Source organism: Zootoca vivipara, chromosome 17 (assembly GCF_963506605.1).
Source record: "Zootoca vivipara chromosome 17, rZooViv1.1, whole genome shotgun sequence".
NCBI classification, from domain to species: domain Eukaryota; kingdom Metazoa; phylum Chordata; class Lepidosauria; order Squamata; family Lacertidae; genus Zootoca; species Zootoca vivipara.
In genome coordinates, this window is record NC_083292.1 from 23,217,767 (window position 1) to 23,234,135 (window position 16,369).

General features: G+C 47.9%; 1 protein-coding gene across 1 annotated transcript in view; it reads right to left on the reverse strand.

The window, feature by feature from the left end:
* Window positions 1-16,369, reverse strand: part of KSR2 (kinase suppressor of ras 2) — a 187,100-nt gene that overhangs the window by 144,082 nt on the left and 26,649 nt on the right. Inside the window, exon 3 of the mRNA XM_035098517.2 lies at window positions 9,546-9,696. Within this exon, the coding sequence (XP_034954408.1) occupies window positions 9,546-9,696 (151 nt within the window). The remainder of the gene's footprint in view (window positions 1-9,545; window positions 9,697-16,369) is intronic.

Genomic DNA, 16,369 nt, shown 5'->3' on the forward strand with positions numbered 1-16,369 from the left:
CCCCTCTACTCCAGCGGTGGTGATCCATTTTCAGCTCACAGACCACATTCAATAAAAGACAACTTTCCAAAGGCTGCCTGCCAATGGCAGGCAATGGATACAAATCTCCCGTTTCTACAGCAGGCTACGTTCCAGCCCCACCCACATTCCTCCATCCAGGTAAGCAACAGGCGTTATCACAGCTCAAGGACACATACCAGCCAGGCAAAACCACTCAAGGAGGGAGCAAAAGATCACAGAAGGGTCGTAGCTCAGTGGCAGAGCATCTGCCTAGCAGGTAGAAGGTCTCTGGTTCAATCCCTGGCAATCTCCAGGTAGGGCGGGGAGAGACTCCCTGCCTGAAACCCTCAGGACCCACTCCCTGTGGGTCTAGAATCTAGAATCATAGAATTGTAATGTTGGAAGGGACTACGAAAGGCATCTACTCCAACCCCCTGCAATGCAGGAATCTGCAATGCATAGAATCTAGAATCATACGGTAGAATTGTAATATTGGAAGGGACCACGAAGGGCATCTAGTCCAACCCCCTGCAATGCAGGAATCTTCTAGCCAGCATGGGGCCCGGGCTCACAACCCTGAGATCAAGAGTCTCATGTTGTACCAGCTGAGCTCCAGGCATTTTAAGCTAGATGGACTAGTAGATCTGAATCAACATAAGGCAGCTTCCTATGATCCTCAAGGAGGGCCAGTGAAGGAATGCTGCCTGGTGAGAAGATGTGTGGCCCCAGGAGAGTCCTGAGGGCCAGATGGAGGAGCTTGGTGGGCCGCATATGGCCCCTGGCCTGAGCTTCCCCACCCTTGATTCAAGACCTCAGTGAGCCACAGATCCTAGCTAGAGCAACATCCTGCCTTGCCTGCTCTATCCAGAACACACAGTGAGCTGTCCGTGGTGCTGATCTTCTGCCAGGCCTCCTCCCAAGCTTCACCAGTTCTCCCCAAGGGACTCTTTTGAATATAACATGCCCCATCCTACCTAGTCATTTGCAACGGCCCTAACAATGCTTCAAAGAGAGACCCACAGTGGCATCGGAGCACCCAACGGGACCACTTCAAGGTAGGCATCCCTCAAAAAACACACCACCCAGGACCACAAGTCCCTCGCCCTGCGTTTCGCTGGGGCCCTCGTGCAGGCTTACCCAGATCCCTCGGCTGACCGCCACTAGGTCTTCCGAGGTGAGAAAGCAACCCTCGTTTTTGCTTTCTCCGAGACGGCAACTGCTCCTCAAGTGTGTTCTAGCTTTCCTCCCCCACAAGAAAAAGCAAAAGTTACTACGGCAACCAGGAATTTTAAGCCACGGAAAAGCAGAAAATGTCACGAAGGGCTGCTGCTCATCGCGACGGGCGCACTGCATCCAAACGCAAGTGAAAGGTGCAGAGGATTTACAGCTCAGGTGAGTACAGCATCTGCCTGGCAGGCAGAAAGGCACCGGGTTCAATCCCTGGTACCTCCAGGTGAGCATGGGAATGTTTCCTAACAGCACCCTCTCAGCACCCTCACCAAACTACAGCTCCCAGAATCCTTTGGGGGGAAGGGGGAATGGTCTAAAATAGTATGGTGCTCTTTCAATGTGTGGTGTTAATATGGCACAGATCAGCCTGGATGGAGAAGGAGATGTTTCAAAGCACCACCCACCAGCTTGGTTCACGCTAGTTGCCTGGTCCAAGAACTACCTCCACTCACTGCCGTTCTGTCTGGCCATTGGGAACAAAATGAAGCCTTGGTACCAGCCTGTTTTCCTTCTCCCTCACTCACATTTCACTTCCTTTTCCATCATGTCTCATTAGACCAGGCATGTCCAAAGTCCGTTTGGGGGGCCTAATCTGGCCTGCCAGTCGATTTAATCCAGCCCTTGTGGCAGTATATGCCTTGGGGTAAAAATATTGTAAAGAAAAAAGCTCAACAACTTCAATCCTAAAAAAAAAAAAGCTCAACAACTTTGGTCGGCCCTCACACACGTTCACTTCATCAAATCTGGCCCTCTTTCAAAGAAGTTTGGGCACGCCTGCATTAGACTATAAGCCGCTGTTTTAAATGGACAGCTGCTTTGAGTGGGGAAGGGCTGCAGCTCAATGAAAGAGCCTCTGTTTCGAATGCAGAAGGTCCCAGGTGCATCTCCAGGTCATGCAGGGAGGGACCCCCCTGTCTGAAATACAAGCTAGAAGAACCAAAGATCTGACTCACCCCCTCTCCTCTAAAACCCGGAGCCAAACCTGCGGCTCTGAAGGGACCCAGGCTTCTGAAAGTTGCCAAACCCTCTTAGAGGGAAAACATTAGGTTGACATTGGACGTGGAGGCTCTGCTTCCTTTTGCTGGCCTACACAGATCCCTTGGACCCTGGTTCTTAGACAACGTGTCGCAGTTGTGTTGGAAGAGCACCGATGCAGCGCAGTAGCTGAGAGATTTCAAACCACACCGCTGCCATTAGTTCACTGCCGTAGGTGGCCATTCTGAAGCTGCTGAACTCCAGCTCCCATCAGACTCAGTCAGGAGAGTCCGGTGATCTGGGCTGATGGGAGTTGTAGTCCCAATAACATGGAGGGCCCACAAGTTCCTCACTGCTGCCTCAAAGCAAGCCACTCTCCCAGCCCAGCCTACCTCACAAGGTTGTTGTAAAAGCAGGGAGATGGTGTGTATGGAATGCTTAAATGTATTCAAGTGATGAGCTTTTATTGCTGGGTAGAGAAAAAGCATTTTGGAATCTTGTGGGGGCCTGTGCAAAGTGGTGGCCCCAACCTAGACTGCAAAGTCAGAGCTAGTGAATATATTCAAAATGGAAGCCGGTTGGAGTGCCAATGCCCCGCAGATCAAAATTAGCCTTCAGCCCAGTCTCCATTATACAATGCTTTAGGAGGGCGGCCCTATACATCCTAATGAAGAGCCATTAGCCATCACACAAAAATGACAAATGGAAGCCCATCCATCTCCTTCCTCGCCCCCACCTCCTTCGTCTGGAGCGATAATGGATCATTCCTCTTCCCACCCCCATTGCTGGGGCTTTGGCAAAAGCATTCACGAGCCAGCAGCTGATTAATGGCCTGGTGCGCTTATTGCAATATGGCTCCCCTGTGATTAATATTCACCATTGATAACAATGCTTACAGGGCTTCCTGGTGCCCTTGTGGCGATGCCACCTGAAAGGTTACCGTAGTTGCAATGCCACCCCAAACGTTACCCGCTCTGTCAGCAGCCCTAGCATGCTGCAGGCTTCAGTAGAGACAGCTCCTTGGATCGAAGTGATTGACCGAGTGCAGATAATGGCAGCAGAGCAAGATAAAAACACACACAGACATACGCCAACAGACCGAGGACAGGACAGAGCCTTTTTCGGCTGCAGAAATCTACACACACCCCTGGAAGGTGGCGGAGGCAGAAGCTAGAAGGGAAAGAGGCGGGGGGGAATCAGTCGACATGCGGGCAGGGGCCTGCTGACAGCCATCCTCTCTCCGAGCCCCCAGACATCCGTCACCAGGGCAGGCGTGGAAAGCACATCCGTCAGAAGCCCGTCCTGAAGAAGTGACGGCGTGGCGACACGGGTGACCTTTTATCTGCGACACGGAACTGCAGAGGCTCTGGTCATGATGCGGAGTCAGTACAGCCTCCCTCTTCATTTATCTCCCAGCCGGCTGTCCATCCCTTCGTCTCACCTGTCCATCATCGCAGGCGAGGTTTATTTAATTAGCCAAAGAGAAGCCTGAGCAACCCGCCCCCTTCCCCAACCCTTTTTTCCTTCTTCTTTTAATACAAATGAAATAAAACATTCCTCTGCATTAATGGCCCTCCTGCACTTCCAAGGACCTTTCCAGAAGATCAGGTTTTCCTACACAAGAAAATGCAAAAGTTACACAGATGCCGGCTAAACTTCCCGCTGCAGGAAGGTGCTGGTTTTATCGGCGTTCAAGCTGCAGTTATTTCGTGGCTGGGGGAAATTCAAGAGCCAAGCTGGAATTTATCAATAGGGGATTTTTGGCTTTCACATCCCTGCCTTCCTTTTTAAAGAAAAAGTTACTGTTTTACTTTTATTCAAAATATTTTAGAGTCTGCCTTTAAGGGCACGAGGTCTCTCTCGGGGCAACTAATGAGATCAAACAATACTATCACAGTAAACATACTTAATAGAAGCCAGTTAATAAGGGAGAGGTTAAAAACACCCAGACAGTCCAAAACTAGCCGTGATTGCTGTGCTCTGCCTCAATGGTCGGTCAGAGGCAGCAATCCTGAATACCACTTGCTGGGAACCACAGGAGGGGAGAAAGATATTGTGCTTGGATCCTGCCTGCAAGCTTTCCATGGGCATCTCTTTGGCTGCCATGAGAACAGGATGCTGGACTCGATGGGCCATTGGCCTGATCTTGCAAGGCTGTTATTATTCTTTTACTGATGGAGAGTAAGGCTATCAGCAACTACGTTCTGCCTCCACTGTCAGATGTACTACCTGTGTGTAGTATATACACAGGTAAACTAATGCCAGTGTACTGGAAGAAGCAAAGATCAGCAGTGTCAAAGCAATGATTCTTCAACATCAACTTCGCTGGACTGGTCATGTTGTGCGGATGCCTGATTATCATCTTCCAAACTACTCTATTCCAAACTTAAAAATGGAAAGCATAATGCTGGTGGTCAACAAAAGGGGTTTAAAGACTTTCTCAAGGCAAATCTTTTAAAAAATGTAGTATAAACACCAACAACTTGGAAACGCTGGCCTGCGAGTGCTCCAATTGGAGAACAGCCTTTACCAAAAGTGTCATGGGCTTTGAAGACACTCGAACTCAGGACGCAAGGGAGAAACGTGCTAAGAGGAAGGCACGCTTGGCAAATCCACACCGTGATCAACTCCCACCCGGAAAGCTATGTCCCCACTGTGGAAGGACGTGTGGATCCAGAATTGCCCTCCACAGTCGCTTACGGACTCACTGTTAAAACCATGTTTGCGGAAGGAAATCTTACTCGGCTATGAGTGATCGCCAAAGAAGAAGAAGCCTTGCTGGGAATTACAAGTGTGGAGATGTTGTTGTACTCAAGTCCTCCTTGCAGGCTTGCCATGAGAAGCTGCTCAGCCACTGTGAGAACAGGATGCCGAGCTAGAGGGGCCCTTGGCCTGATTCAGCAGGAAGCCTCTTCTTGTGTGCATTGAATGGGGGACCTCCCACCTCCAGAGCATGGGCCCTGCAGCCAAGCTCTGTTAGAACAGTCAGGTTCTTTTCAACAGCCACGTTTCTAGGTCTCGGGGAAACAGCAGGCTGGTCACCTGGAAGGCACGGCGCACCTGAAAGGCAGTGGGAAGTTCTGGGAAGCCTTCTCTGCTCTCTGCTCTCCGAGCGCAGTCTAAAGAAACAGCTTCTGTCCCTTTAAAGCACAGCAGCAGATGAGATAGAAGGGTCAAGATTGGTATTAATAAATTAGGATAAGGTACAATGTCAATGTCGGTTAATGAGTCATTCATTAGAGCGCTCCAATTTCCTAGGACATATCTCTACAGGAGTAACATGCGAGCAGAGAGCGGGGGAGGGGCAGGGGGGACAGAAATATAGAGCATCACGACACTCCATGCAACTGCTCGCCCGTTGTTTCTTGGTGCAGAGCACCGCGAAGAGGCCTTAGCCGTGAAAAGCATCGTGGTGCAGCAACCGAAAGCACAGGCAAAACATTTCTGAGGGTTGGAGCTGCTCAGCTGCCTCGGGATGTGGCAGACTCTGGAGCCTGAGCAGAAAGTTAGTAGCTTTCTCCCCCCAGAAAAGGAACCTGGGGGCAAGTTGGATGCAAAAGAAGGCTGAGTCAGTCTGTCCGTCCCCCCTATCCCTGACGTCATGGAGCCCAGAGCTGGCCCACTCATGAGGCAAGGTGAAGGGACTGCCTCATGTGGCAGGATCCACAGAGGCAGCAGATCTGGCCTCCAGGGAATGTATTTGGCCCCCCAGAAGGCTACCCAGAAGGAACTGCGGCCCTCGGACAGTAAAAGGTTCCCCATCTCTGGAATCAATCCTGTGACCTGGCGGTAGCTAGATTCCAGAAAGGCATAACATGGTCCAGTGTCTCGTGTGTGTGTGTGTGTGTGTGTGTGTGTGTGTGTGTGTGTGTGTGTGTTAGGAGTGGCAAATTTAATGTCATGCCTGAAAGAAGCCAGGAAGAAAAACCAGTGGAGGGAGAGGCAAATGCATGTGAGGGTGTAATTACATTGGGATAGGGGGGGTGGGATTTCTCCTCCTCCTCCTCTAACATCAACAAGACTCCAGAAGCCAGCTTTGTCCCTGGGTGGGGAAGATGGAAAGCTGTGATGGGCTTGTCCCAGGACGCAACAACCAGCCACACCTCTGAGGGGTGAAATCAGCGTTTTCCTGTGCAGCCTTCCAGCTCTTCCTCGTTCCCCCATTCCTCTGCCTTAAAGCAAAGGAGGGGAAGGCATCAGGAGTTGGTTTAGGGTCATGCCAAGGTCATAGAATAAGAGAATCATAGTGTTGGAAGGGACCCGAAGGTCCTCCAATCCAACCCCCTGCAATGCAGGAATCTCCGCTAAAGCATCCATGACAGATGGCCATCCAACCTCCGCTTCAAAACCTCCAAGGAAGGAGAGTCCACCACCTGCCAAAGGAGAATGTTCCACAGTCAAACAGCTCTTACTGTCTGAAAGTTTTTCTGTATGTTGAGTCGGAATCTCCTTTCTTGTAACTTGAAGCCATTGGCTCGAGCCCTACCGCCCAGAGCAGGACAAAACAAGCTTGTTCCCTCTTCCGTGTGGCAGCCCTTGAAATATTTGAAGATGACTATCATATCTCCTCTCTGTCTCCTCTTTTCTGGTCTAAACATACCCAGCTCCTTCACCCACTCCTCATAAGGCTTTGTTTCGAGACACTTGATCACCTTGGTTGCCCTCCTCTCTGCACACGGTCCTTCTTACCGTGCGTTCATTATGATTATCACGACAGGCTGGAGGCGGTTGTACGCAACCACCGTTCCAGGTTGGCCCATCTAGTCCAGCATCCCGTTCTCACAGTGGCCAGCCAGATGTCTGCAAGCAGGTCCTGATACCACCAGCGCTCTGCTCACCTGTTGTTCCCAGCAACTGACATTCAGACGCATGCTGCTCTGACAGCAGAGGTAGAGCACAGTCATAGTGGCCCATAGCCGAGACCTCCTCAACCACAGAGTTACTGATCACACGGCCAGGTGGTGGGCAGCCAAATCTCAGCATGGGTGCAGGTCCCCCAACTGCTGGGAGCTTGCAGGCAACATCTCTCCTTTGTGGGAGGTTTTTAAAGAGAGGTTGGACGGCCATCTGCCAAGGATTCCTTATCTGTCATCCCTGAACTGCAGGGGGTTGGACTAGATGACTCTTGGGGTCCCTTCCATCTCTCCAGTTCTATGATGCCATTAATACAGCTGGTTGCCTATAGCAAGAGCAGCGGATTTTGAGACCCGCCACATCCAACTGCCACACTGAGCTCAGCGTGGCTTCTGTTATCCCACAGCTCCCTCTGCTGTTTGCAAGAGGCCAAGCATGCAGGCTTTCTTTATGTTTTTTACGGATGATTCTGATGGTGATGACGATGGTAATTTACCCTCCATTCACCCTCAGTCCCAGGGCGGGTTGCAGTAACTGTTAAAAACACAGACTCGGGAGGTTGTCTTATCAACTCGTGACCATTCATCCATCCAGCTCAGTACTGTCAATACTGACTGGTGGAGCTTCTCTACGATATCAGACCATGCTCTCATCCAGCCCAGCCTGGAAACAACAAGAGATGAACATGGTACCTTCTGTATGCAAAGGAGATGCTCAGCTGCTGAGCAACAGTCATTCCCTGCGCATTGAGAAGCCATCAAATTAGGTCTCTACACACACATACACACTTCCAAAACGACAGAGAGGTTTGCAAGACTTGCAGTTGCGATCAAAGTTTGCTGTACACTCTTTTTACAGCTGTTGAAGAAACTGTTAAGCAGAGAGGCAGATTAGAATTAATAAAGGAACGTTAGAATTCGTAAAGGAACATCAACAAGCTGCGAGATTTCCAGGCACCCCTAACAGTAGGGTCCTGTCAGCCATTCTAGGATATACTAGAAGCTATAAGCCAGGGGTCCGCAGACTACGGCCCGGGGGCCACATACGACCCCCGAGGCTCTTTTATGCGGCCGCCGGGGACCCCTGCCACCCACTGCTGCCGCCCGCTCTTACCGGCGCAGTGCGGCATGGCTGCCGACTTCCGACCCGGAAAAGTGACGGAAATAGCTTATGTGCACGCACAAGCATCATTTCCGGTGTATAGCCGGGTCAGAGGAGGCTTCTGCACATGCGCACAAGCTATTTCCAGCGCTTTCCAGATCGGGAGTGTGCCAGAAATAGCATTTGCGCATGCGCATGGGTGCACACAGCAGCGTGCTCCCGCGCCCGCCCGCCCCCCCGCGCTCCCCCACCCTCCGGCTCACCACACAATTGGCACGACGGGTAAGTTTGGGGACCCCTGCTATAAGCAGATCAGGATGCGGGTGGCGCTGTGGGTTAAACCACAGAGCCTAGGGCTTGCCGATCAGAAGGCCAGAGGTTCAAATCCCCGTGACGGGGTGAGCTCCCGTTGCTCGGTCCCAGCTCCTGCCAACCTAGCAGTTCGAAAGCATATCAAAGTGCAAGTAGATAAATAGGTACCGCTACAGCGGGAAGGTAAACGGCGTTTCCGTGCGCTGCTCTGGTTCGCCAGAAGTAAGAAGAGATTTCCAGAGGTGTATAAAAATTACACCTAGAGAAAGTAGCTAATGGGACATGCTTCCTTCCCTCTCCCATAACACTGGAACTCACGGACAGCCAATGACACTCAAGTTTCATTGTTAGACGATTCAGGACAGATCAATGAGAGAGTATTTCTTCATGCAATGCATAGTTAAACTGTGGAACTCACTCCCACAGTAGGCAGTGCCGGAGGGCAGTGCTATGGCTGGCTACTAGCCGCGATGGCAATGCTCTGTCTCCACGATCAGAGGCAGTAATGTCTCTGAATGCCAGTTGCCGCGAATCACAGGAGGGGAGAGGGCTCTTGTGCTCAGGTCCTGCTCGTGGGCTTCCCATGGAGATATCTGGTTGCCCACTTTAAGAGGGTTGCTGGGCTAGATGGGCTATTGGCCTGATCCAGCAGGCTCGCCTTATGTTCCTATGCTCCTATTCTCTTCCGGACAACCAGAGGTGTGTGCCAGCGGTGGACACCTACTTTAGCTAAGCTGCAGAACTTCTTCCCGCAGGAGGCAGCGATGGCCACCAACTTAGATAGCTTTAAAAGAGGGTCGGAAAAATTCAGGGAAGAAGAGGAGGCTACTGGGGGGTGCTAGCCATGACTGAAGGCATTGCTTCTAAATAACAGCTGCTGGAGGGGAGAGCGCTGTTGCACTCAGTTCAGTGCGGTAACTGTGAGAACAGGATGCTGGACTAGATGGGCCACTGGAGATGAGGTCCTGAAGCCTGGGGTTAGAATAACCTAACTGGGAGGGCCCCAAGGTTCTCCACTGAAAGTTAGACACCCAGTCATCAGCGAGGGAGGGAGGGAGAGCACACCTTCCCACCTGATTTATGGACGCTCCGGAGGCAGGAGAGGGAGGCGTTGAGCCTTGCGCATTCTTCCTGGTTGGCCCCAAACTTCTTCACCGTCATGCAGACCTGCTCGTCCGTCATTTCCAGAAGGTCCTCCAGGTTCAACTGGCCGGGAGTGATTTCCTAGAGGGAGGGGGGAAAGGCAAGTGTCATAAGAAGGAGGAAGAGAGTTTCATCAGGCCAAGCGAATCTGCCAGAGATCAACAACTCAGCCACATCCTCCTGAAATGGGTTGCAGCCAAACATATCCTACTTAGAACAGACCCAGTGGGATGAATCAGGTTTGAATCGGGTTCCTTCATTCCAATGGGTTTGCCGAGAGGAGGACAAATTTTGGGTGCAATTTCGTACATAAATATTGAGGCAGACAGGTGCTCTGTGTCACCGGCATAAGCAAATGTCTGGCTCTTCTAAGGCTTTATAGAACCTCTATTATCGATCCTGTGGAACTCACAGGTGGAGAATACACTCATTTTTACATAGCTTTGTTATTAGTAAAGGGAACCTTTGAATGAGTTAACACTTTATTATCCTTTGGGAGCCACGCTGTATTTTTGGACTTCTGTCCTTCCAGGCTGTGTCGCTTTATGGTTTAAATTTTTTAAATCTTTTCTTTTTGTTTCATAGGCACAAAACCAGGCAAAAATTAAATGGTAATATTGGATACAACTCAGAGCAAACGGGGAACTGCCCCCAACAAATTCGGCCTGCCCTTAGCCAGTCCCTTAGCCTGCCTGACTTCTTCTTTACAGAACATCCAGGCCAGGGACCTTGCCTGGCAGCTTCCTCCCCACTCCCCACCCTATCTCAGTGCTACCCCAGCAGGGACGATGGGATCAAAACTGGAATTAAATTGGCCTCTGTCTGCCTTTGTCTTTAGCGCCACCTACTGTTGGTCTCCATGCCCAGCACCCTACCAGCTCCAAGAGGCACCTGCTCCCAATGAATGCTACTACTAACACAAGGTTTTCCTTAAGGGGTGATCCAGTTATACTGTATATGTTGGTCTATTGATTTGATTTAAGACCTGTTTTGTACTTGTCTTATGAATGCAATTGTATTATTGATTTTTAAGCTGTTCAACGCTGGGGGGGGGGGTTCCTCTCTCTTAACGCTAGCAGTCTAGACATCTTTGCAAATAAATAAATAAACAAATAACTGGGAAGAGCCTTGCTGCTTTTTTTTTTTTGAGTTTATGCTTTATTGTACACATCGACAAAAAACAAACAAAAGAAAATCATACATTTACATCACCCGCCACCTGAAATACAAAATTAACGAAAAAGTAGATTCTTATGTTTTGTCATTAAATCTTCTTTAGTGAGTAAACAGACCCTCCAAGTGTCCCTATTTTTCAGCAACAGTCCCAGAATTACAGAAGCCACCCCAGCTTCTGATTTGATCTCAGAATGTCCCACTTTTCCTTAAAGGTAAAGGTACCCCTGACCGTCCAGTTGCGGACAAGGATTCTGGGGTTGCGGCGCTCATCTCGCTCTATAGGCCGAGGGAGCTGGCGTTTGTCCGCAGACAGCTTCCGGGTCATGTGGCCAGCATGACAAAGCCGCTTCTGGTGAACCAGAGCAGCACATGGAAACGATGTTTACCTTCCCGCCGGAGCGGTACCTATTTATCTACTCTCACTTGGACGTGTTTTCGAACTGCTAGGTGGGCAGGAGCTGGGACCAAGCAACAGGAGCTCACCCCATTGCGGGGATTCGAACCGCTGACCTTCTGATCGGCAAGCCCTAGGCTCTGTGGTTTAGACCACAGTGCCACCCGCTTTTCCTTAGGATGTCCCTATTTTCATCAAAGAAATGTTGGAGGTAGGGAGGTAGGGTAGGGAGTTATGAGACCCCCCAAGCTAAGGAGATAACAACCTTTAGAAGACATCTGAAGGCAGCCCTCTACAGGGAAGCTTTTTAAATGTTTTATTATGTTTTTATATATGTTGGAAGCCACCCAGAGTGGCTGGAGCAACCCAGTCAGATGGGCAGGGTATAAATAATAAAATAATAATAATAATAATAATAATAATAATAATAATAATAATAATTATTATTATTATTATTATTATTACAGTCAAACCTCAGTTGTCAAACATAATGCATTCTAGAAGCCCGTTCAGCTTCTGAAATGTTCGACAACCGAGGCACGGCTTCTGATCGATTGCAGGAGCTTCCTGCACTCAAGCGGAAGCCATGTCAGCCATTCGGTTTCCAAAAAATGTTCAAAAACTGGAGCATTTACTTCCAGATTTTTGGCATTCGGGAGCTGAAACATTCCAAAACGGAGGCGTTCAGGATCCAAGGTTTGACTGTATTATTATTATTATGATTATTATTATTAAATAGGATGTCCCTGTTTTTATTGGAGAAATGTTGGAGGGTATAAACACACTGCTTCTCTCTCCTCTCTGGATCTTAAAATGTTTCTATCTACACTATACGTTTAAAGCAGTGTCGTACCATTTTAAATAGTCTTGGATTCCTCCCAAGGATTTCAGGAACTGTAGTTTGCTAAGGGTGCTGAGAGTTTTTAGGAGATCTCTGTTCCCCTCACAAGAGCTACAATTCCCAGAACTCCCTGGAAGAGGGATAGATTGTTAGACCACTCTGGGAACTGTAGCTCTGTGAAGGGAACAGGGTGTGGGGAGTCTCCTAACAACTCTCAGCACCTGTATAATTTATGTTGGAAATGCCGGAAGGAGACGGGGGCATTTATACATGCGTGGTGGCACTGCAGGGAAATAAGGAACTTTTGGAACCAAGTATTCGAGGAAATCAAAAAAATATTCAAATATAACATGAAGAAAAGCCCTGAATCTTTTCTATTGGGGATAATGGATAACACAATTATAAAAACCGGATGCAACATTGTTCTTGTATGCCATGGCGGCTGCAAGAACTTTGATTGCATCCTATTGGAAAAAAGCATGAAGTACCCAATATTCTGGAGTGGCAGGAGAAGATTTGGATAATCTGACCAATTCATTTAGAGGGCATACTAATAAGAAATTTCAACAGAACTGGGAAAAATTTGGAGAGTACATGAAAGGACAGTGCCCCGCGGTGAAGTCTTGGGTCTACTTCTAACGCCTCGTATTGAGTTGATTTGATTTAAGTTGACAAAGCCGAGTGAAGGTGATTTATCTTGAGTTAAGATGTCATATAAGAATTATAAGATACAGTATCAATGTTTGGAATATATACATAGGATTGAGGGGAAGCAGTACCAGAGTATATTAACTAAAGAACCTGAGATGGAGATAAGTGGAAGTCTATTATGGGAGGAGGAGATACAGGGGAAGAAACAAATGTGTATGAATTAAAGGGAAATTAGGAACATAGTGGATAATTATAGGTTCATTTATAGGTTAAATTTATATGTTTAAATGTATTTTGATTATTTTGATTTTGGGTACAAATGTATGTCTGAATGTATGATTTTTGTTTTTTTGTTTATTTGTTTGTTTTTATATATGATTTTGTACATTATTATTTTGTATGTTCTACTATTATTTATATATGATTTTGTATGTTATTATTTTTATATTATTGTTTGTTTGTTTGTTTGTTTGTTTGTAAATGTATTTTAATTTGAATTCTAATAAAGTTTATTAGCACCTGTAACAAACTACAGCTCCCGGGATTCTCCGAGGGAACCCAGGGCTGCTTTAAGGGGTACAACGCCGCTTTAAATGTGTGCTGGAGATGGAGCCAAGGTAAGTAACAGATTCAATATTTATGAAGTTTCTATTCCTAGAAATAGCCAAGGGCCAGAAATCCCATGGAAATGGTCAGTGCGCCTCTGCACCTCGGGGCAATTTAAGGCGCTGCGGGGGTGGGCAAGATCGCTCCCAGGTACTGGGCTCCCCAAGAGACTTTTGAGAGGGGGGGGGAGCAAGAAGCCAAGAAGATATTAACGAGTTGCATTTCTGAATGTGACATCGAGCCATTCAGCCACTTGCTCAGTTGCCAAGCGCAACTGGGAGTTTTCTCTGGGTAGCGAAAATTACCTGGTGACATCGCAAACAGCTCTCCTGCTAAATAAGCGTAAGCTTGCCCCATGGGGCTCCTGGGGGGCTCAGGGAGAATGATGGTTTCAGGTATTTGAACTGCGGAGCGGATAAATTGATGGGAAATGTATTGCATTGTAGCTTTTGAATAAATGTTTTTTTAAGAGAGAGAGATTTGTACTGAACAAAAGATCTTTCATTGAAACAGCAATTATACAGAACAATGCAAAGATTCCAACTAAACACAAAGGAGATTCCAACTACACATCAGGAAGGACTTTCTGACAATAAGATCTGAAATATACTCGGAGTCACTGTAGTGACTTCATGCTCTTTATTGCAGCTAGTAAAACAGTGAATGAAATGGCCCCCCAAACCTCAAGCTTTTATATACATTATTCACACAATGAGTCCCATCTGATTGGCTGGTTCTGCTTCCCTCCTGGAGCCTGATTGGTCTTTTTCTGCAGGCCAATCAGTTGTTGAATTCTATGATCCTACCAGCCTAATAGGCTGGTTAACTTCTTCCTGGAGCCTGATTGGTCTTCTCCTGCAAGCCAATCAGTTGTTGCATTCTAGGATCCTACTTGCCTATTGTTCTAGGATCCAAGCTTAGTACATAACAAGATCTGTTCGACAGTGGAAAGGTCTCCCTTGGCAGGTGGTGGATTCTCCATCCCTGGAGGTTTTTAAGCAGAGGTCAGATGGCCACCTGTAATGTATGGTCTAGTTGAGATTCCTGAATTATAGGGGGTTGCGCTAAATGACCCTTGGGGTCCCTTCCAACTCTATAATTCTATGATTCTAAGATGCCCCATTACAGTTCAAGGACACATTTGAGCCATTAACTGTGCATATTAAAGAATATTAACTATATTGCGAGCAGCTTTGATTTACGATACGGAAATTCAAATTCAGTGTGCAGCCCCTGGAGTCTGTGCGTTGTTTACTATTAATAGTAATATTTTATTAAGAAAATTTCATCTATAAAAAAATAGAGTGCCGGGGGGGGGGGGGAGAGAGAAAGAAAGAAAGAAAGAAAGAAAGAAGTGAGTGAGATTGAAAAAAAGAAACAATGCTATCTGTGTCAAAGGACTATGGCAGCCTGCTTGGTCTGAGACAGGGGTCAGCAAACTTTTTCAGCAGGGGGCCGGTCCACTGTCCCTCAGACCTTGTGGGGGGCCGGACTATATTTTGAAAAAAAATATGAACCAATTCCTATGCCCCACAAATAACCCAGAGATGCATTTTAAATAAAACGACACATTCTACTCATGTAAAAACATGCTGATTCCCGGACCGTCCGTGGGCCGGATTTAGAAGGCGATTGGGCTGCATCTGGCCCCCGAGCCTTAGTTTGGGGACCCCTGGTCTGAGAGATTCCCTAGAAGCTGAGACAAAGCAGGGCTAAAGAGGGGCAGGGCCTGGGCAGAGTCCCAAGGGCCAGATGAAAATGCCTGGAGGGCCACCGTTGGCCCATCGAGCTCAGGACTGTCTGCACTGACTGGCAGCAAAGTTACAGGCAAGGGTCTCTCTGTCAGCCCTAGCAGGATATGCCTTCAGGGTCTGAACATGGGAACTTCTGCATGCAAACAGATGCTCTTCTGCTCTTCCCTTGATGTTTCCTAGGTATTATCAGAAGTGGTTTATAGTTTCAAGATTTGCTTACTGTGTAGTTCAAGGGTAGAGCATCTGCCTTGCTCACAGAAAGTCCCAAGTTCAACGCTCAGCGTCTTCCGTTACCGCTGGGATGTCCCTTGCCCCAAACCCTGGGGAACCACTGCTGCCGGTCAGAGTTGCCAGTATTGAAATAGATGGACCAAGGACCAGGCTAAGGCAGCTTCCTATGGCCCTATGTTGCTTTTCAGATTTTCCACTGAGAAAGTGACCCAACATAAAAAGAACAAAGGTTTCCCATCCTATTTCTCATTTTGCTCCCTTTAACACTAAAAAAAAGAGGTGTTTTAGTGTTGAAAAGGAGCTGCCAGCTAAGCCTATGCATATGAGCTAGATCAGGGGCATCCAGCTTCCAAGTCTCTGCGATCTACTCACAGTATTAAAAAACTAGCAGTGATCAGAGTGATCATTATCAGAGTTGTTGAGCTTTTTTTTAGGAAGCCAGTTGTTGTTTCTCCTGTGGGAAAAAGACTCACAGAGTTGAGCAATGCTGCCCTCTTGTGGACCTGTGGAGACAGTGCATCAAAGAAGTGAAGTGTGGCCGCACTTTTAATTTTTCAGGGTCTGAAATTGGAAGGAGAGTGCGGCTTATATTCGGGAGTGCTTCCTTTTATTTGTCTCTTACCTTAAAAGAGGGATTTGATCAGAGAATATATAAAAGTAATAAAACCGGCAATCCTTTTGATAAAGCGCATACTGGTACACTCAAGCACCAGTAATCAACGGCCGGTTGTCATCTGTCGAGCAAGCTTCAAATCATAAGGGGACAGAGAGAAGAAAGGTGATTGGCTGAGTAGGTGATGATGCTGCCATAGGTGGGTTCTGCTGAGTCATTGTATATTCATATCTCAAAAACTGCTTCCTGGGAGAGTCAGCAGAAATTGTGGCTTGGAAAAGAGTCAGGGGTTGCCAACTGACCATATCTTGGCCCACTTTTGTGCCTTTCAAAAAGGACCATCCTGTGGAGATCTACCAGTGAAATACATTATTTGCATGGATTTAAACATGACCATGTACTCATTACTGGAGATCAAACTACTGTTAGAGCAGGCATACGCAAACTCGGCCCGCCAGATGTTTTGGGACTACAATTCCCATCATCCC